The sequence below is a fragment of the Halichoeres trimaculatus genome, unplaced genomic scaffold (assembly GCF_033239565.1).
Source record: "Halichoeres trimaculatus isolate MK-OKI-2021-1 unplaced genomic scaffold, fHalTri1.1 fHalTri1_scaffold_13, whole genome shotgun sequence".
Taxonomy (NCBI): Eukaryota; Metazoa; Chordata; class Actinopteri; order Labriformes; family Labridae; genus Halichoeres; species Halichoeres trimaculatus.
In genome coordinates, this window is record NW_027437191.1 from 14,663,225 (window position 1) to 14,685,678 (window position 22,454).

The 22,454-nt window shown below is 39.9% G+C and overlaps 2 protein-coding genes across 3 annotated transcripts in view; both read right to left on the reverse strand.

Moving 5' to 3' along the window:
* znf410 (zinc finger protein 410) overlaps positions 1-11,500 on the reverse strand; it is a 24,748-nt gene extending 13,248 nt beyond the window's left edge. Inside the window, exons 1-6 of the mRNA XM_074685152.1 lie at positions 11,386-11,500; positions 10,962-11,048; positions 10,826-10,877; positions 10,597-10,729; positions 7,350-7,535; positions 4,629-4,850 (exon numbers count right to left, since the gene is read on the reverse strand). Coding sequence (XP_074541253.1) covers positions 4,629-4,850; positions 7,350-7,535; positions 10,597-10,729; positions 10,826-10,858 — 574 coding nt within the window. The 5' untranslated portion in view covers positions 10,859-10,877; positions 10,962-11,048; positions 11,386-11,500. The remainder of the gene's footprint in view (positions 1-4,628; positions 4,851-7,349; positions 7,536-10,596; positions 10,730-10,825; positions 10,878-10,961; positions 11,049-11,385) is intronic.
* A 2,300-nt stretch (positions 11,501-13,800) lies between these two features.
* Positions 13,801-22,246, reverse strand: cipcb (CLOCK-interacting pacemaker b). Of its 2 annotated transcripts, none has more exons than XM_074685478.1 (4): positions 21,851-22,246; positions 21,259-21,420; positions 20,984-21,168; positions 13,801-19,122 (listed from the first exon to the last, which is right to left on the reverse strand). In XM_074685478.1, the coding sequence occupies exons 2-4, from the start codon at positions 21,365-21,367 to the stop codon at positions 18,217-18,219; spliced, it is 1,200 nt and encodes a 399-aa protein (XP_074541579.1). In that variant the 5' UTR covers positions 21,368-21,420; positions 21,851-22,246; the 3' UTR covers positions 13,801-18,216. The 2 variants fall into 2 exon arrangements, with proteins under 2 accessions (XP_074541579.1, XP_074541580.1); XM_074685479.1 differs by having other exon boundaries at positions 21,259-21,440.
* Between the last annotated feature and the right edge of the window lie 208 nt (positions 22,247-22,454).

Sequence of the window (22,454 nt, forward strand, 5' to 3'; positions counted from 1 at the left end):
AGACAGGCTGATGTATGTTTACTTTGGCCTATAATTTTATGTTATAGGCCACAGTAAATATACATCAGTGTCAGTAAACACTGGTTAATTAACATATTAATAAGTCTCTCATTTCCCCTTGTTGTCAGTGTATCAGGTTGGCACTGGCTCAATCAGTTCCTGATCTTATAAATGATTAAATTAGGGTAATTACATGAGAGATTTAAACTTGTTTGGCTTGTGTTTTTGTGACATTATTCTGGTAAATGGAGGTTATCAGCCATGTAAGGCTATTCAGAGCATGTCTGATAATCGTTGTACAGATTTACAATAAACAGTGTTTCAAACAGCACACAGTTTAATCTGCTTTAAACAAAGGCTCTAGGTAAATGATCACCCCAAAGCTTTTTCATTTTAATTTTTAAGTGGGGACCCATGATATCTGTGTAAAAAGTGTTACCAAACAAAAGTCCTGCTTTTTTCTTCTTCTTTCAAAGGGGCTGTAAGGAATATCTGGAAAAGCTCGTTTTTTTTTCTGGGATAAAGACTCCGTTCCCCATGAGCACTAGCGCTGCTGTGAGGACATGGTTCTTATAGGCATGCGTCTGCTTTGAAACAAAATAGTCAAGAGAAGATCTTCTTTTCATTCTACTTTTCTTTGTTCAAGACATTTTTTTTACCAGAACCAAGAAAATGTATTTATTAAAAGTTACATAGTTCTTTGAAGTGAAGTGTTTAAAACATGACGACCAGCAAACTTTGTAAACTGAGTTTGTTCTGTAGTTTAGTGGCTGGCTGTATTTATTGCTCCTGGCAGCCCGGTGACATGAGTCAATCCCGGTTATGTCCTACCAATGCTCATCTACCAAGTCTAACATCACCAAGCAGAGCCAACATAACCTCACTTTTCATTTTATTGATAGACTCTCAAGTCTGAACAGACCACTGCAGAATAACTGCTGCATGTGGGTTGGAATGAACATTATCACAAACAGTGTAACCCCGTGTTTTAGTCTTTAGCCCATGTTCCATTGCTCTCCTATTTGGGTTTCTTCTGCTCTTCTGTCCTCTTACTTTTTAACCAGCTCTGGTGTCCACTATCACAGCAAAATTAATCCAAGAAATTGTGTTCAGAAAAGAAAAACAGATCTCTCTTCTCTCTGCTAAACTTAGCCAGCTGGCGTGGTGTTTTCATTGGGACTCCTGCGAGCTGTAAATCAATCTGGTCCTGTCTGCCCCACCATGGATGATGGAAACAGCAATTAGAAACACACTATTTTGGCACTGATAATCTCATTTTAAGTTGTGGATTACGGTGGCATACATCTAGAGGTGAGATTTTTTTCCACTCAGAAAATCCTCACAGGGACTTTGAACTCATTTTTGCCTTCACTGAGCACTCGCACATTCATTCAATGAGTATAATAGCCCTTGTACTTGGGGTGCACGCACAGCTAACACCCCAATTCTGCTTACTTTTAAGAGTTAAATGTGCCACTCATGCATAATGCCTGACATCCACCCCCTCACAGAGTTTTCAGGCAATAGAAATTACAGAAGAATAATTTGTCAATCTTATTCCAAATTGTCTGGTCTGAATTCATCAGTCCTAAAGAGGCCTGGATCCAAAAAATAAAGAACACATCATCACTTAAAAAATATCTGATTTAATGAAGTCCATCCATCTGCTGCTAAATGAAAAGTGGGGCATACCACTGCATTTATCTCAGTGCCTGTAACAGCCAACATGACAGTAACACTGTTCCTGCAATCTAGGAAAATAGACGGACTGTGTGTATGACAGTTTTTCTCCTTTGGTTTGGCTCATTTCTTGAAACAGAAATTACATTTTCAAAATGACATGGACAAATCTCCTAACTACTTGGATATTGTTCATAACATAACTAAATTTCTCATCAATTTCATCAAATTGCAAATGCTTTTGTTTAGTTTTGCAAAATACAAAGTACAGGTAGCCTACAGTTAGCACAGTTGGCCTAGATTTAGCACAATTTTCAATTTTCTCATTGCTCTAAACTTATTGTTGGTTCTCAGTCTAATGGTCATTCTCTCCAAAACATAGCAGCATCATTTCATTGTATAAGTCATCACATGCACAATAGTCTCTTCAACTGTCAAAATAAGTCAGCAACATAATAATATGAATACCATATATAAATTTCTTAGAACATTTGATAAATTGATAAATCAAAAGTCAGGTGGAACTCAAACTCGAAAGAGGACTTTCACACATCTCAGAGGTCCAGATGACAGGTTCTGTCCATGATTGTGAAAAAACGCTGTGATGACTAAGAATCTATAGTCAGACAGACGGCAGCGTGTGATTGGTCAGGAGAGGGAGGACGGTGGCCGGTAAAGAAGTGTTAGTTGTGAATCTTCAGCTTTATTTACAGCACTGCTGGCTACAAATGTTTTGCTTTTTTTCAGTGGATGTGTTTATATTACAATATTTTGGGCTTTATACATTTTCTTTTTACTCTGATGTAGGAAAGTTACTTTATGTGTGTGAATAATAAAGGTTACAATTTCCTTAGCAGTATGAGAGCAATGTGTGATGTCAGACCTTGGAGGCTTCTCTTACTATAAAATCTTTTTTTTTCCTTTTTCTAAAAATCCACTTTTATTTATAATTGTATTCTGATAGCTAGACAAAAAATGAAAACAGTAACCTTTGTCAATGAAGGACTGGGCAAAGACTGAGAGGTGGACATGAGGGATATTTCAGTGGTCCTCTGCCATGGTGACGAGCATCTTAACGTTTTGACTTGCAGTGCTTACACAAAACCAAAGGGATGATGCTTTTTGGAGGCACTGACTGTATGACACAAAAATTTGGTTTTGATAACTGAACTGTTTTGGGAGAGATATGAGCTTTTTGCATGTGATTCATGGTGTCAATCCAGGTTATTTTGAGCAAAAGCACCAGGAGTGTTGAGAACATCTGGTCTTTTTCAAGAGATGAGCGAAAGCAATAGAGAATGATCTTAGCATTTTTGGTGGCACTGACTTTTTTAATGGGAAAGGGATTTAGCTTTGAAGCACGAGTGAACAGTTTTGGGAGATATATGCGCTTTTGCAGGTGAGCTATGGTGTTGTGCTGAACTGTTAGACTGTTTTAGAAATGATCTTAGAGTTTTGAGAATTTAATCTCTGTTTCAAGAAATGAGCCAAACCAATGGGGAAAATGTAAAAAAAAGCATGCATGCTCAGTAATGATCTGAAATAGAAAAAAATTTACTGAGAAGTAACATAAGAAAACATGATTTCAGGACACTTTACTGCTGTTTCCTTACACCAAGGCAGCACTACAGCAATGATCACAGGTCCAGGCTTGGATGTGAGGAAACGCAGTCAGAGCAGGGGAGGATGGGAAGTAGATTCACTTTCTAACCCGGACCTCTGGCTGCAATTTGGCTTGGAGGAAGTTCAAAGATCAGAGATGGAGCGAGGAGACACGGTGCCCTGAATGTCACGGGTGAAATTTTTATCTACCAGGCTGCCTGTGGAGGGGGAGTTAAAACGTGGAGTGATGTGGTGCAGATCCCTGGTATGGGTCAACAGCTTTCTACGACATCGTGTGCTGCGGGAAAAGGAGTGTGTGTCGTTCAGATCAGAGAGCAGAGTTTTACAGTGAGGAGTGTGAGAGGAGATTAAGGATAACTTTGAACTGAGAGGGAGAAACTCATGAGGAGGAGATTTTTGCAAGTGGAGGAAGTGAAGTAAACAGCTGCTGACAATCAAAGCAGGGGGAAAAACACATTTTCATCATTTCTTATTTTCAGCTGTTAACTAAAACAGTTCCACTTCAGAGTATCAATAGCTTTGATTGTGTTCAGCTTTTACCTTTGTTTCCTGTATTTGTGTTAAGCTAAGCTCCCTACCTGCTTTATTTTTACCGCACTGACATGAGAATGGGATGAATTTTCTTCTCTGACTCTTGAAAAACAGTGAGAAGCTTGTTTCACAAAATGTCAAACTACTCAGAACCATCAGCTGCTCTTTAATCCTTCATGTGGCATTTTCCTAAAGGCTTATTTTCTAAATCAGCTGTCCAGATCTGGTTTCAGCGCCTAACCCGGGCCTTACCCAGCTAACGGATGCCTCGTACCCTCCCTCCCTCTCTCTGGAGCCTACATTAGTCACATTACTGAATGCACATTAAATCATCAGAGACGCAGCACACACTACTTAAGAGTGATCAATGTTTCAGGATAATGTATGTAATGTATGTAATGTAATGTATGCAGGCAGGTTTGTAAATCGGTGCAGACAAAGCTACAAATTCATTATGATTGAGAGACTTCTGATGAGGAGTGCTGAACACAGACTCAGTCGGTGCTGATTTTACCACATTTTCATCTCACTGCTGACCTCATTGTTCTGCTTTTTGTCTTTGATGCCTGCCGTGAGTCGACTGTTATCTTCTCACCAAAATGTGCTGCTTCCTGCACAGGATCTCACTGCTTTTTTCATTTCTCTTTTATTAGTCTTTAACACAGATTTCTGGCTTTGATGCAAATGCAGCATGCACTGCTCATATCCATGTGAGTTTGTCTTCAAAGAAAAGTCTCGTTTGACTTGATTTTACAACCTTTCCTGATTGCATTGATAAAACAAAGTCACTTTACCGTTACTGACGCTCGCAGCTCTGGCGTCCTGGCTGGCCTTGGCATCTCTTGCAAGCTGCGCCCGTGTGGCAGCAATCAGGCTGTCATGCGCCAGCTCCTGTACCCGCAGATACCAGGGAGCACTGCCATCCATCCCGTAGTCCCCCGATGAGACCCCCTCATCGTCATCCTCCCCGGCGCCATCTGCAGCAAAGATCAGTGACTCGGAGGAAGCTGTGATGCCTGCGAGGGATGAAAAGGCACAATCACCGTGAAACAAGAACTTCAAGGCAATTGCAAAATTCTGCAGGATCATCAGTGGTCCGAATCCCTCAAGGTCATATCTCTGAACTCATTATTGCTCACCCATCAAGCTCAGCAGCTTGGTTTAATGTCACTGCCTAATTTGAAAGGCTGCAAGGATATGAGCCAACAGACACACGCGTAAACACACTGAAACAACACAGCCCCCTTTATTCAAGATTTAGATTCATCCTAACAAAAGACAGAAAGTGATTCTACTCTCAGAAAAGTCTTTTCTATCCGCCACATCGCTCACTGACTCACACACTCAACACAGCGCACTGCACAAAAGGTGCATGTCAAGGGACCAAAATTAATTTTCTGGCTCTGCTGCCAAAGGCTGATGAACCAAGAGAATGTGCCTGCCAAGGATCATTTCTTTCAGCCAAAATAATTCAGTTTTCTTCATGAAAATGTGTCACCCCATTTCTTTTTAGCACTCTGTGTAGAATCAGGAGCTGAGAAAGCCAAAGTGCAGAGAAAAGAAAAACAGATTTAAAGTTCTAATGCAAAACTTCTCAGCCTTTCAAAGTGATGTTTGAAATCCATCAGGAAGTGAGTCATCGCACAAAATGTTTTGATTTACAGCAAAAGATTGACCAATCACTGCTGAACTGTAAAGAGGAGGAGGAGTTCTGTTTCACTTCTCTGAACTTTTTACTATCAATTATCAAATTGTTCTCTAATCGTACAAACTAGGGATGCACCAATCCAGCTTTTCTGGTCCTGATACCGGTACCTTGGCTTTGGGTATCGACCAATACCAATCCTGATTCGATATCAGTGTTAAATAATAACCTGCATCCTCTACTGTGGGATTAGACTGGTAATGTTTTGAGTAAAAGACAAAAATGACCACACATGGAATTAATGAAGTTTATATTTATTTAAACTATAAGTGTTTAAATGTTTAACAGCAGTTTGGTTAAAAAAGGCTTGAGAATTTACAGAAATGACTATTTGATTGTAAAATTTTATACCTTGTACACTAAATCATAGTTTAGCCTTGGTGTCAAGTTTGGACCGATCATTTCCCAGTCGATCCAGCTTTGAGGGACTGGGTCGGCGCTAATACCCGATACCAGGATCAGATTGGTGCATCCCTACTACTAACCACATTCATGACTGAGGTTGATGAAGTTATTCAAGCTTCAAATGGAGTTTGACTTTCCCGAAAACAATAGTATACATGGAAAGGAATATTCCAATCTCTGGTCTACATGCAGCGCTAAAATCAAACAGGATAGTCAATGGGGTATACGTAGAAAAACGTAAACATCACCTGATTTATCAAAGATGGAGGATAACAGGTTTTTTTTGTCAGTTTTTCGTCCTTCCAGTCTTGAAGTTATGTTGAGTTCTTCAAAGTTTGGATCAAAAGCAAACTTTCCTCCAGTGCTGACGGCTCGCCGCCATTTTTAAAATTGAGGAACGTCTCTAGTTGCGTCTTATGTCATATCTGAGCATGTGCTGAAAGAACGCACCCTGACAACTTTCCATTTGAGTGACTACATGATACCTCAATCAGTTTGGGGAAAGGAATATTCCACCTCTGTGAAACAGATTAAATTTCCATTCAGATTGGCACTTTTCTTTCAGAATGAGGTGTATGCAAAGGATAAATTCTTTCTGTTTGAGCAAATAAACCGAAAGCAAGTGGACTATTTGGGTCCATGTATACGTGGCTACTGATGGGGCATCTCCTCATTCTCACCAGACTTGTGACTTGACGCATCATCTAAGTGTTTACATCCACATACCATCACACACTTAATCCAGACTTAAACTACATTAGCCATTAATCCTTTCACAATGACGTCAACTTCAATATAAATAACTCTGTTCACAATCAATATTAATGTTAACTTCAAAACACGATGAAAGGCTGATAAAAATTGTCAACTTGATCAAAGTCCAGTACAGGATCTACCCCTGGAGTTACCTGCCTGCTACTCTTACCAGCAAAAACCTGGATCCTTCTTCTTCCTCAACACACCTACCGATGACAATTACCCCACTTTAAAGTGATCCAGATCATTCAGATCCACATGAACTGACTGCTTCAGTTATCAAACATCTTTTCATCGTAACATCCATGTGAATTCACTGAATCTTAAAGTGGAGCCATTTGCAACTGACACTTCACTCATCCCCCCAGCCCAGGTCACTTGGAGATAACGATGTTGAAAAAAAAAAAAGAAAATTAAATAGAAGTCAAAGATTACAATAAATGTTTATGGAATTAATTCAGTAATGCCAATAATGAACAAGTAACAGATTGACTGTCATGTGTCCATCTCTGTCCCCATGCCGCAGCGTTCTCTGCATGCTCAAAAATAAATGTTACACCTGAAACAGATTTACGCAGAGCACAGAGCCAGACTACAAATCCTCTTGTCGTGCACCACTGAGCTAAGGCTCGGCTGTTGTTTCTTTTACCTTTTGCTAGGTTGAGCAGGACGTATGATGTGCTGTCTGACTGCTGCAGGTCGTTGAGGATGGTTGGGGGGCTGGGTGAGGCCCGTGGATTAGCGTGTGTCTGGACCACTAACGGGCTTCGCTCTGATACACCTCCAAACTCTGACAGAGAGGGAGACGGTTCAGGCTCATGGCTCAGGCCAGCACCTGAGGAGAAAACCAGAGTGTGCTGGTGTAAACAAAATGCTGCAAGGTATCACTGACCAAACTGTTAAACACTTGATCCTGATTGGTCAGAAGCCCACCACAGGGACTTTAGCCAAAATAGGCAGGGATAAAAAAAAAAAACACTGATAAAGTCTGTAGCTGTATTTTAGATAGTAATAGATTTAATAATAATAAACAGGGATAAAAATTACTCTCCAAAAAAATTAAACAATAACAGAATAATGCTTGAAGGACAAGACTAACACCAAATAGATAACAGAAAACAATCAAAACAGCACCAGGTAAAAGGAAATAAAACATCAGTAAAATAAAAACAAGGCAAGATAAATTTTTAAAATAACAAAAAAATGAAAAACAAAGGGTTCTGACAGCTTGAGAGAAGCAGTAAATTTAGGGAAGAAGAAAAAGGGAAATGACATGAACAAAATTATGCCAGGACCTGGAATCTAGAGATAGGCATGGATATTTTGAGGCCGGTACCGATACTGATTATTAGTAGGCAAGGAGGCCGATAACCGATATTTGAAGCCGATATTCATTTGTAGTGAAAGTTAAAATATTGGTGCAAAAGATTTTGAATAATACAAACTCCAACACTTAACTGCAATCTAATGCCTTCAAGCACATGTTTATTTAACAGCTCCCAGGCTTAGCAGCATGTTTTATCAAGTTTAATGAAAAGTTAAATAAAAATAAATAGCTAAAGTTTTAGTAAATAAAGTTTTTCAAAGTTTCAATGTAACTGTGATAAAACCGATGAGAATTGAGTTTGTGCTGCCTTTAACAGGCATGTAATGCAGTGGAATTGATTTTCTGTTTGGTTTTACATGATTTTAAATGACCATCTAGGGCTTCCATAGAGTAGACAGGGAGAAATTATGTGCAGAGAAGCATCAACAAGCAGCTCCTGAGTGTCTGCAGTTTAAAACATTTCTTATCATTTTTGAGAGGCAGAAAAATGTATTCAAAACATTTGAAAACATAGTGACATATAGAAGCATAGTGACTGCAGACAGTGGCTTGGCTGCATGAGAGCTGAAACAACACAGTTTTGAATTGGTTTCATATCGGCTGTTGGATTAAAAAAAAAAGGCCGATGCCGATGTGCCCCAAAATGCCAAATATTGGCTCCGATAATCGGTCTATCCCTACTGGAATCTAATCTCCAACCAATGTGACAAGACTGTAGCGTCTGTTCGTGGGATGCCTGCTCAACCAACTCAGTTAAACTGGAGCCTTAACATTCTCCTTGTTTAAGTTTATGTCTGTAAACTACAAAGCTCTAAAAAGGCAAGGCCAGGTGAATCAGTTGCCACTGCAGTGTTTGTGTAGGGTCCTGCTTCCTCTGTTGGGATTATTATTTCCAGAACCATCTGTTTATCCTCCCTTTCATTACCACGGCAACTAATCAGTCTATGGCTTTTATAAGAGATGTACAGGCTGTAAGGGGACCTGCAAAAGACAGAATATAACTGTACCAATGACTCAGTGTAAAACTAACAATGTATTCATAAAAGTCACATTTTCAATCTTAAAATGAGCAGAAAAGACCATAACCTCAATGAATCTGCATAAAGTCTTTGAAAAAGAATAAAAATATATTTATGAATGCTTTCAAGATTCTCCTCAGGCCATCTTTCATATGTAAAACACCTGGGATATTTTCAGCAGGTAGCAGATGCTGAGTATTTAAAGCAGGTGATGCTGAGGTGTGTTTTGGAGGCTACAGTTCCACTTATGCTAAAAAGAATTTTTCCCTACGCAGTGTTGGAGCTTGTCAGGTATTTTAATCACGCAGAGATTAAAGTACGTTGGTGCTGATCTTAAAATAAAGGGCCAAAGGCCCAAGCATGAAGAATCCTAACAAACAGTATGACAAACTGCAAGGACAAACAAAGGTCTGCAGCTATCCACGTCCTAAAATGTGTTGATAAAATCTGGAATCTCAAATGGTTAACATTTTATCAGTGACTATTAGAATTTGTACTTCAAACATCTATCCCACGACTGTCTCCCACATATGCGTCACAACGCATAAAAAACTCTATTTAAAATAAACAAACATATTTAGTTTAAGCAAGAACTGTAAAAACTCAAGCAGGATTTTTTAACCACTTTGGAAGAGCTGAAACAAGTTGTAAACAAACTGACAAAATGCTTGTTTACAAACACTCAGACAGCTCTATAATAGTTAGAAAGCAAAACTAAGTCATACGCTTCCTCAAAGATCTCTGTTCTGGTCACTCTGGTGGTAAATGTCTGCCTCTGTCACAGCTCAGCACTCCACTACTCTCACCTCATGATTACAAACTGCCCGTCTTTGTGCTGAACAGATTTCACAACTGACCACAACTCTGCCTCTCACATGTGAGTGCACTCATAGAAATCCAGACTTGAGTCATCATTATGATATTTAATTTTGTGTGACCATGCAGCTTGACCTGATTTGTCAGGGTTGGGTAAGTCACCAGCACATGATGAACTTTATGGTACAGGCCTCAGGAGTTGAGGTTGGGTTTGGATTTTAATTTTTACACCGACACTGAGTGCTGAGGGTGTCAGGAGTAAATAAACAAGCTACTTCAAAGACAAATTTGCAGCATGTGGAAGCGATGATATGAAACTAGCAATAAGCTGTAGATCCTGGTGAGAATTCTCTTTAGCTTCATTGATTCAAGAAACTACTCTCACATTTCATTTGGCATATAGTGCCATATATAGTAATTATAAATTTATTTACAGCACAAAACATTATGCTGAACTTATTTTTTTGATAGTTTGATAGCAACTCATTGCACTGCTGAAATTGACTTCACTGCGTGTCATTTTGACACATTAAGGCACTTTGATTTGCCTTGTTGTTGCCACCATAATGTGGTCTGCAGATGAACTTTCCTTGCCCAGACAGTAGAAGAAGAGATCATGACCATCATACCACAACTGTAAACTTTGTGGTCAAAGGGATGTTACTAACAGTCTTAGATGGCTCACAAATGGTACAGTGTAACAGATAGTAAAGCTAGAATTATGAGCTGCTGACCTGTGAGCTCCAGCTGGCTGCACAGTGAGCTCTCAGCCGGGGCCAGCAGAGGCAGGCAGGAGTGCTCGGGCTCTGTGTCCTCCAGACCCTGGACCAGGGGGATGGACGCGTTCTGTACAAACTGCACCAGCAGCTGAGAGGAAACAACAACAGACCAAACATAAGAGTGACTTGATTTCAGGAATAGGTCTAATACTGTCACAAAGCACGTCAGTGATGCCAGCATTACCTCTGGTTTGGAGTCAAGCTCATCAGAAAGCATGGGTCACCCTGTGCGGAACCTGCGGAGTTAAAAGATTACACTTGCAAATCAGAAACGCCAATTTTAACCAAGACAAACTAAAGTTCAATGAGATCAAACTTACCTCAAATGTGACCTGCTGAATGAGGGAGTCTTTATGTGTCATACGCGCAGGTTGTGGGTCATCTCTGAGTCCAAACCATCACACAGACTGCGGTCAAACAGGACAAAACGTCAGATTTAAGAGTGTCGGCTCTGCAGGATGAAGACTACGTATCCTTACAGTTTAACTCAGCAGCTAGTTGGACTCTGCCACTGATTATCTCACAAATCTAAACAAGTACGTCTGTCTCGTTAGTTTCGGGAAAAACTAACCTATAACACAAAAGAAACTGCGTTATTAACTCAGCTAGCATGGTTAGCTGTTACCAAAAAAGCTACCGGGGCTAGCAGTAAACAGGCTGTGCCACAGGCCGGCCTCAGACAGACACATCGTGTGAAGTTTAAACAGTACTACATCCTTGTCAACATTTTAAACTCGTATTTACCTTGTAACAGCTGCCTAATTGAAGCGACAGTGGAAAGAAAACAACAGTTGTCCCAAAACAGAGGAGCAGGTTTGTTCTACGGGGTCTCGGATGGAACAATGTTAGCACACTTCCGCGTTTTCTTCACAAGGATGGTGTGTATCACCGACGCCACCTAGTGGGCATCACTGTATACTGTACTGTTTAAACCATAATGGGTAGGGGTAATTCTGGTATCAGACATTTAACAAAGAAATAATGCCCTGTCCTGTGTAAATACGTATTTAAAATACGTATTTCTTTTTCATTCAGTCACCATACAACTTGTGTATTTCACGGTACAGACATTTCAACAAGTCAACAGTCATAACCATTAAGTGGTGAATGAAAAGACACTCAGGCTGTAATATATATATATATATATATATATATATATATATATATATATATATATATATATATATATATATATATATATATATATATATATATATATATTAGTTTACTTAAAAATGATTTACAACCTCTTTAAATGTAAATGACCCTATGCACACTCAAAACAAGACTACATTAATGTTAAAATCCATAGGTCCTCAATCAGGTATTCAGCTCTGATAAAGTTGTGTGTAACATTGTGCTCCTTTTATATGAAAATATGCAGTCTATTAATACATAGTAATTAAAATAGTAGTTTGTTATTGCTTATAATAAAATGGTTAAGGGGATTAATTGAACTGATAAAATCTCAGCAAGACACACTGCCTGCTTAAATATTTATTAACGATTGTAATCAGAAAATCATTTCTTTTTTCATGAGAATGACAATGAAGGAGAGGTAAATTAAATTTTCTCAGAGCTTTCATCATCAGTCATCTTTTTGCTTGTCTCTCTGCTCCATGTTTGAGATAAAATTCAACCTGCCAAAGTGGCCAGTGGGAGCGGCGGTGTTACCAGCCACTGCCAAAATCACTCCGCATTTGGCTGGTTGGCCGGTGTTAATGTCAAGCCCTGTGTATATATATATGATCATGTCTTATAAAGCTACTTATGGACTGCACATACATAAACCCAAAGCTCTACATTTTCACCAGGACTAAAACAGGGAACTCTTATAATGTCAAATGAATACTTATCATGATTAGAAAAAGTGAGTGATGAACTCAGGAAGTTCAAAAGAAAGATGACACAAAACAAGATCAGAATACCAACATGGTTCAGAAAAAGAAAATATGGTGTGCAAAATAAAAGTTAAGAGCACAGAAATTTTGCACTCCACCACTGTTGTCAACAGGTCAAAGTAGTCTTAAAAACGACAAAAAAAAAAAAAAAATTGTGATGATGTTTTCCCACATCCCCAACCTCAAATGAAGAAGATTTTCCTCCAAATGAAGCAAGAGTTAGCCAATGTTAAGTGGCATGTATCACTTTTACACAGAACTCAAGACATCATTATGTAATCAGATGAAAATTGAGAGGCAAGGAGTTTTTATTTCAAAAGCCTGTTGTGATAAATAAATTTAACACTACATTGGTACTGATTGTTCTCCATGAAACCACTGAAAGAAATTGTTATCAGAGTTTTAAAATGTATGATGTTAGTGGTCCATTGCAATGACAGCATGGGCCAAAACCAAATGTGGCTCTCTCTAAAAAGGTCTGGACACTCCTGCCTTAACTCCTTGATGCCTGTTATCACAAATGTTCGACATACCCTGTCAGGTCTCAATGCAGCTGAACTGACCTTTGTATCCCACGAATGCCTGTTGAGCTATATTCTACAATTACCAAGGATTGTGTGCCATGCCACAACATATTGATCAGAGGACAAACTTATTATATCTATATACATCATATAACTTAAAAAAAAAAAAAAGATTGTATGTGCAACATTTAAATTTATCATATCCACTTAATTTATTAAATGTAAGCCTGCAAAAACACACAAAACAGTTTTTGTAAATAATTGTAAATTAATCCAGGCAGTAAGGAGTTAAGTGGACATCAATAAATTGAATTTAGTCAAGATGAAAAGTGAATTTAAGACCCCAAAATCTAAAAGTTATTCTCTAGGGATCCAGCACTATTGAGTTAACCAACCCAGTGGTTCAGCTTATGGTTATCGGATGTTAAATAAAAGGTCTAATTCAAATCAATCATTGAACGGGCTTGACATTACAGATGTTAAGCATTTGTGGATTTATGTTGCAGTGTGTAAGGATTTTACTTTTCAGGTGAGTTACAGTGTAATCTATTCTGTCTTTAACTGTTTTCTGTCCTCCGTATGATAGCTCAACATTTCCCCACATCAATAATCAAATATTAACTTGAATAATTAAGAAGACTACTTTATTATCATGAATGTTGAGTTTAAATTTTACAGCATAAGAGTATAAACGATAAACTCCAGGCTTTACAATGTGTGTTCTTTTACACACTATTTCTCCGCTTACTCATGAGTGGAAAACTCCACAACAAAACATTTCACTGCTCTTTTCTCACTTCAATTAAGGTTTCAGGAAAGATCGGGTCACTTAAGTCAAAAGAAAGTTATATCAATCCTCACTTGTATCGCTGCTAAAATAGACCAGAAGATTTTCTTTGGAATGACATTTATTACACAAGCAGAGTCTTATTTCAACTGTACAAAAAAGCCCCAAAAGTCACTGCATCAAACCCTTCTGAGTCGTAACTCGGTCGTTGATTGGTAGGGCTGAAGAATCAGACATGATGAGTTAGTTTTTCTGGTGTTCTGGTAAATCCTCCACAGTGGTGAGTCTCATGGGGATTTCAACAGTTAAATATTTACATGTCCAGAGTGGATGAAAGAAAAAGGTTTGCCAGAGTCAAACTACATTCAGTTTGCTTGATTTTACTTCAGGGATTGTTTGGGCTACTGATTACATTGCTGGTGTATGACGGAAACATATTGATCACAACTTATTTCACAAACATTTTCAGCATCCTTGAAAAAAAGACAAAAGGCAAACTGAAAAGCACTGAGAAGACAAAGCTGCCAAAGTTTACAGACAACTCAGAATCCAGTGTCACAAAATCACATGTCCTACTGTACCAAGTCTTAACTTTTTTTTAATGTATTTTTTTTATTTTCTAACTTAACAGGATTTTATAGATATATTCAGAGTAGAGTGGTTTTGTACAGTTCAGTCCTTATTATAAAGACGGACGTGATCCAAGAGTAACCACAGCAGAGTGGACCCATGTAAACAAAACAAACCTTTGATTACAGCAGGCTCATGGCAAGTGTGCTTTGATAAATAAATGTGCAAAGCGATAGCAGATGACGGCAAAAAAAAAAAAAAGTCTTAAAAAAGATGGACACGGCCAGTTTCGCTGTGCTTTCATCAAACGAAACCTCACCAGGCTTTCAGATATTTTAGTTACCTCATGTTTCCCTCACAACATCTGAATGAAGAGCAGCTGGTCCTTGAAATGTTCACTAGTTGTGTCATGAACAAGAGGTTTTAAGTTCAGGAAAATGTGGGATGTGCTGTGAAGGAGAGAAGCAAACTGCACTGTCAAAGTCTAAACTTGAAGATTATGTGGCAGCTGTACAATGAGCTCAAACATGCTGACAAAATAATATAATCTCATTAGTTGCTGTCCTAAATTGTAAGTCTTAATAAGGCCTGTATTAAGGAAACATAGTAAATAATCATAACATTGATCTGTCACTGTGAACAAGGCCCATTCTGGCTTTGTGTACCTTGATTTGAGAAGCAAATCAGATCATTATCATAAATAACATTTAACCACTAGCTGTGGTTTCGAAAGATTTCCACTATTTCTGATGTTTGGGAATTTTTAATCCATTAGAAACATGAGAAATGTGATGTTCTGACCGAAATGAACTGTTGATCTTCTGAAGAACTGCTGAAATAATAACAACACATTCTTTTGCTCGGAAAAGTAAAGATTAGCAGTGTCATCCTGACATGGCCTTCACATGATTGTTATTGCTGCAGGAGCTTCTCAGACTGAACATGCAGACTCTTGGCTCATTGTTGGGGAAAGACAAGTAAGTAATTTAAGATAACACCAAAAGCTGATAATATTTTTTTACATAAAGTCAGAAACTTTTCAGCCAGAGCAAAAATGAAAACAAAACTAATCTCTTTAGTGCAGTTTTTGAACTGTGATAAATGAACAGGGTGTTATTGTTGAAAGAAAAACAAGCCAGCCTGCTACTGCGTCCTCCTCGAAGTAGAAATGCCCCTTACTCTCATATGACAGTGAACATATTGGGCTGTTGTCAAAATACAAGCTGGACGTTGATTTTTGTGCTTTAAACTCTTAAAAACAGCATAAGACACATTTTATGTCAGCTTGGCCACATGCCATTCAGAAAGAAATTGCTCAGTTAGTGAGACAGAGAAAACTGTCTGACTTAATTACACAGGATCCCTTTCACATGAACACAGTTTAAAAAATCAAACCATTAAATATTAAAACATGGTTAAAGATAAAATATGCACAAACTTATTGCATAATGAGCAAACCGTATGTAGAAAACGAAAAAACCTGACCATGTTAATGGCTGTAGAAGAGGAAAATATTCTTACACTGGTAGTTCAAGTCAAGTACAATAACTTAGACAAAAAAGAGCTCTGAAGAGGGCATTAAATAAGCTACCATAGCTGCCGTTGAATTCCACCCAGAGTTTACATCAGAGCCCCCCTTGGATTATTTTTAGTGCAAATGCAAAGCTCTGCAACATACATCTGGTTTGGATATTAAGGCCATAATTTATATAATACACAAAACTCCACAACATGTCCTCATTAGGACATTATTTGCTGGACTTCCTCTGTGACTCTGGACTCAACAGGCTCAAAGACAAGCACAACAACTAGTCTTCATCAGAAAACCTGACTTGATGCTTGTAGCAGAAAGGTTCACATAGAACAAACAGAAAGAGAAAAAAGCTTCAAACAGAAAGAGACAGAACTTAAGTCAGACAGTACAAACATGTTAAATAACATCCATGTGTACAGTATAAAAAAATAACAGTTGATAAAATACATCAAAGTCTCTGACACTCCACCATGAGCTGAAGGAAGCACCCTTTGCACTGTGATGACACCAGGGAAGCATCTGAGTGGCTGTTAAGAGCTTTCCTCCAGCCAGTTCACTCCGTTACACAGCTGCTGTCAAGATGATGGGAATGCTAAAGCTAAAACTGCTAACGAGATGTGCCAAAACTTGCACATTAAAGTCGGAGAATGTAGCTGGAACTAAAATGACACTTAAGGCGCATGTTTGTATTTGTTAAGATCCTGACGAGTGACAGGCTCTGGATGCATTCAGTGGCATGAAAGTATTACTATAACCATCACTTCTACATAACTGTAACTGCTGCATATTAATAATTCTGAATATGTACACACTTTGACTGTCAGCTGCAGTGCACCACTGTCACAGAAAAAAAGACAAAGTACAAGAGGTGTTATCAGCCTGAACAGTTCATGTATGGAGACACTCTGTAGTCTGAACGAGCAGTCTCCTGATGTCTCAGTCCAACACCTTGCAAAGCACTTTTAAAGTTAATTATGGAGCCGCAGGGGGTTTCATCAAGCTTCTAGATTCTGAACTTGTTTTGTGCATTCAGTAAAATAAAGAGTTTGTATCCATCCTTTTATGTCTTGGACCCAGGTCTCTCAGGGCTGTAGGCCTTGACTGCAACAATAAATCTGCAGCTGAGCACAGTAAAAGTTTCAGTGGAGGAGAAACAGTCAGTGTATCAACACCGAGCTGGACTTCTGCTCTTCTTTAAGCTAAAGTCTCTGATCAGATCCAGTTTGATTATCCAGATATTGTGTACTTTGCACTGGTTCCTTTTGTTACCATACAACCCAGAATACTGCATGTGATGTCAATGCAGCTTTTCAAAGAGGAATCATAGGAAACTGTAGTTTTCAGTATTGCCTCCAAGTGCTTTCTCTGATCACAGACTTTTTTGGTTTTCTTCTGATATCCCAGACCTTGGATTCTACACTTTCCAGAGTCAGGATTAAAGGTTTACGACATCAGAATATCCAGTCTATGATCCATTTCAAACCACATGCATACGTGGCATGGATTCATCTTACAAGATTTGCACCTCTGGTGGTTTTGTATGACCCATTCTTTCTGAAATCAAAACTATAACAATCCAAAAGAGCTTAAAGAGCCCTGACATTTGGGCACAGAAGAGAAAATAAGTTTTTGGAGAATTTTTTTTTGACCAAACTTGCAAATCAGGAATTGTAAGAATATTCTTTTGTCTTTGTTTATTTTCTAAACATCGTTTTTTCCTTTACCCCCTCATGCTGATCATCAGAGAGCAGCAAAGCAGAGTGCAACACTTGTAACAAAACTTTAAGAAACTTTACCCTAAGTGTATAAACCGAACATAAAGTGGGATTCTTTTTTAATTTTTTTCAGAGGAAAAGAAACTGTTGTGCAGTTTTCTTGTTCTTCTTTCTGTGAAGTTTCCTGGAGTAGAAACACAGCACCAAGTCAAATGTTTCCTCTAAACACAGGTGCAGAACATATGCACATGTTGGCCATCAGCTACACTTCTCAAGTGCACTTTTTAACACAGACAAGAGGCGACTAGAAGTCTTTATCTACACCAAATCTTTGAGGTTAACTTGATGTATCAGGGCCCTCAGGCAGCTGACAGCCAAAATGTAGGCCACAGCTCTCCATCTGTGTGTGAGCGCTGGGTCTCGGGGTGTGAGCGCATTGTGGAGCACATTACTTTCGGTCTATCTGTCCCCACACGCTCCAGCCTCCCACCCGACCCCCCTCCCAGCTCAGTCTAAAGGATTACTGTCTATCACTAGCCTCAGCCTAATCTTCCTTCAAGCTGGTCTGAGCGGCTTTCTCCCCTTCTTTCTCTTGCTCCTCCTCCTGGAGGCTGGCCTGCAGTTTCAGAAGGATGCTGGAGTCCCCGCTCCATGCAGCCTGAAGGAACAGGTCTGTGTGCTCCTTCAACTTATCCAGGTCGCTCTGGGTGCGCCGGTTCTGCCGGTGGAGTTCCTTGGTCCGAAGTGCAATGTCGAGCAGGCCAGATTTACTCAGGATGTTGTACGTGTTGCAGAAGCGTTTCCTCTTGGTATCAGCATCACTGTCCCCTGCTGAGCAGCTGTCTTCAGGGATTCCCAAGGGAACAGGCAGAGTCTGGTTTTTGGAGCCTGTGGTTTGAGTGAAAGACAGAGCTGTGGTAAGCTCACTCTGGCTAACAGCTGGTGAGGGCCTCTCCCTGGCAGGGCTGCTGCTGGCACTGGTTTCCACTGCGTGCAGGGAGAGTCGGTTCTGCGGCAGTGGAGACATGGGGCCAGGGCTCGCAGGAAGACTGGGAGTACTCGAGACAGAGTTAGAGGAAACGGCACACAAACTTTTCTGCTGTTTCTCTCTCTGAAAATGTTCCCGGTGGGAGGAGGTCAAACCACTGCCTCTCTTGGACTCTCCTGAAGAGGAGGAGGAGGAGGATGAAGAAGATGAAGAGGCAGTCCCTCTCCCTGAAGAGCTGGAGCTGTCTCCAGGATGCGGGGCAATTTTGGGATAAGATTTTAGGATTGGAAGATACTTCTTAGGGCGTCTGTGTCTGGAGGAGGTGTCTTTGGAGGCCGGAGAAGCCTGACGAGAGACTACAGGCTGCAGAAAGACCACCTGAGGCTGCTGGACCACTGGCTGAACCACCTCCACTGTTGGACTGAACCCCCAGGGCTTTAGAGCGGGCGGGTTATCTCCAGGCTGTGAAAGCAGAAATGTCATAATTAAACACAACTAAACACTTTAAAAAAGCCACTTGTTCATTTAGTCTACCAAACTATGAAGTCAATATCAAAACTAATTTCAAAACAAAGTTTGTTCTCAGATCGTTTTCTTTCCCCAACACCCCCTCATTCATTATACTCCACACATGTATCTGTAACCAGCCAATAACCAAACTCAGCCACACTTTTAGACTGTCTGTAGTTTGCCTGTCAATCATTGTTCAGTAACAGCTTCAGCACCACCACCAACAATGTTGTCATGGCAACCCAAATCGTTGTTGGATCATGACCAGCTGCTCGCTCAGGACTTGGCGTCTGTTTTGGGTCTGCTGACCACCGGTTCAGCCTGGTTTTTACCCGTTCATGTGACAGCTGTTATGGGTCAATCTCTGTTTTTTCAATCTCACATTGAGATTGAAAGATCTGCTTAAAAAGACTGCTGTCTGTACTGTGGTGGTGTTTTTATACATTTACGTTACATAATTAAATAATCATACATGTCTGCCTGCTGTCTAACACACACGCTTCTATTTCTTTCTTTGTGTTTTAAAAGACTTCTGACTCCATGCTATATGAATGATGTGTAGCCTGTTCATTTACAGAAACTGCAGAACCACAACACTAGGTCTGCCTGTAAGAGCTATTTCAAGTTCCAATGTAAAACCGCAGCAATGAAGTGCCAAACTATTGGTGAGGAGGACTTACTGGACATAAGACTTTTTTGCCTTGAGTATCGGCTGCTGGTATCGGCAGCCTTTGCAAGTAATGATACCTTAAAAAAAGACTGGCCCAATACCAATACTTGTCCATCACTACACATACATGCATACACACCAAGCCACAAAAGAACTTTTACAGCATTTAAAAGCAAAATTACAGCCTGGTTCCAAAAACGCTGATTTCTCTGTCGGCACACACTGTTTGGTGGGTGAATTTTTTTATAACTTGATAAGTTATTAGGATTGTTTGATTGTCCAATCAGAGACACAGCTCAGCTCACGTGACTGACAGATGCACTGTAGCTGTTAGAAAGAAAACTCAAAGCTGGCATCATAACCACTGTGGCTGCGTTGGTGGGTTGGCTTCATTTCATGTTATCATGAACAGATGAGTTACATGAGACTACGTCCATGTTTTACAGAGTCTAAGATTCTTCCTCTCTTTTCTTAAAAAAAAAACAAAACAAAAAAACAATAATGATAATAATAAAAAAATAAGGACCAACAACTTGGTCTGAAACAGAGTTATTTGAAAGAATTTAAAAATTAAAATACAAAGAGCACAATAGAGGGAGCTGGATTTGACAAACTGATGTAAATAAGCTATAACTTGAATGAAACAAATAAGAAATTAAAATTTAATACACAATAAGGATATTTTACATATTCATACAGACAAGCACAAACAAATCAAGTACTTTGACGAAATGACCCCTCCTTTTTCTTGCTTTCAAATTACAATTATCCACTGTAATATTTCTGTAATGCACTAAAACTCCTTCAAATTCCTCTTGTTGATAAACCTGCTTTGAGAAATCCCTGATTTTGATTCCTTATCCATCCAAAATTAAACTGTGAATGTAGCTGGTCCCATTTTAATTGTTTTACAGAAAATGATTTTATTTTTGTCATCTCCTGCCCTACTTTTACAGCTTCACATTCATTCTCACTCCAATGTGAATGGTCTGTCTCACTTTGGGTCAAATTCCTGACTGAGTTAGGGACAGGTGCAGCAACACTCAACCGCATTCCTCTTGTGACCTGCTCATACCTCTGCCTTAAGTTCAAAGGTCAGGAGCTAAACCTGAGTGAAAGCAGAGAAGAGTTTGTTCTGTTTACCTGCTTCAGGACGACATTGTTCATGATGATCATGGGTGAGAGGTTCGAGTAGGAGCCTCCGACTACGGTTAGCTGAGAAGGCTGGGGACCCGGTCCAGACTTCTGCGGTCCATGTGGTACAGTCGGGCGGGGCGAATCCTCCGAGTCTGTGGTGTCCATAGTGCTTGTGTGCTCTGAGCTAGCATCTGAAGATTACCAAGAGAGTCACTACGGTTGATCTCTAGGAAATTCTCTATTACCCATGCACATAAACCTGTTGTAAGAGGGTGTTGTACCTGAGAACCCAGAGTCTCTCTCTGAGTCAGTTCGAGAGCCTCCAGACTTCATGATGCGAGGTCTGTTTGCCGTCCTCGAGTGACTCTCAGCCTTCCTCTTTGCACTCATCTTCTCTCCTGCTCAACAGATAGCGTCTCTGGCTCCTGAAGCTTTCACTGCAACTACATCAACATATCAAAGACTAGGAATAATGAGCAGCATAGCTAACAACTCTGCTAAGACTTGTACTGTATCGATAAGACAAGAGAAGCGATTATTTTAAAGTTGTCACACAAAAGAAGCTTTTAGCTCCGCAATACATCATCATTTTAAATAGGACAGTGAAAAATAATTACCCAGAGGGCTGTTTGGGCTTAAAAACCATAAACGTTCACCATAACGGGCTATCTAACAATGCAGTATTAAATACTATGACATTTGGTTTAAGACAATCAAAACAACTTCGACACTACAAACCGGACCAAAGCACAGTTCAGGGTAGCTCCGAGGCTAGCTTTGTTTAAGGCTAACTGACGTTAAGAAGTTCGCGTCAAGCAAGTAACAAAACAAACAACAATATGTCATAAAAACCAGCAAAAATAATTTGAATACTTTTTCCTTGTGGATGTTCCAACGACGGCGTCTTCAAATCTGGTGGATGAGTTGCCAGGTCGAGGTGTTTGTTGTAGTCTGGGCGACTTCTCTTCCTTGGTGTGGCCGTAAGCTGTGCTGCCTGCTACGCTGACTAGAACTCGGTGTTCCACGGTACAATACACGAGACACTCCGCTCCTCCCCTGTACACTCGGTCACATGCTGAGCACGGTGGCAACGGCCGTCCACCACTGCACTATAACCGTCCTCTGCGTGCGTAATAACGGTCTCATGATTAATAAAAACATCATTTTCCACGCACAAATCGACTTTAAATCGCGAACGGTGAAATTGAAAGGTACAGTATATTTGTTTTCAGAAACACTCTGCCATTTAGGGTAGTCGGGGGCGTGGTCTTGTCTGGAGTACCGGATACGTCATACTCTGCACGTAGCCACGGCCTGTCACCTGGTGTGTTTCCGGGCTTGTGATTGGCCGGCGAAGCCAGCAGCAGAAAAACGTGACAGAAGCCAAATGTGTGGCAAGTTGAGGACATTGTGTTCATCATGCAGTTTGGAGGTGTACACTACAGTACAGTGCAGGCATCTCAAATGTTCTGTCGGG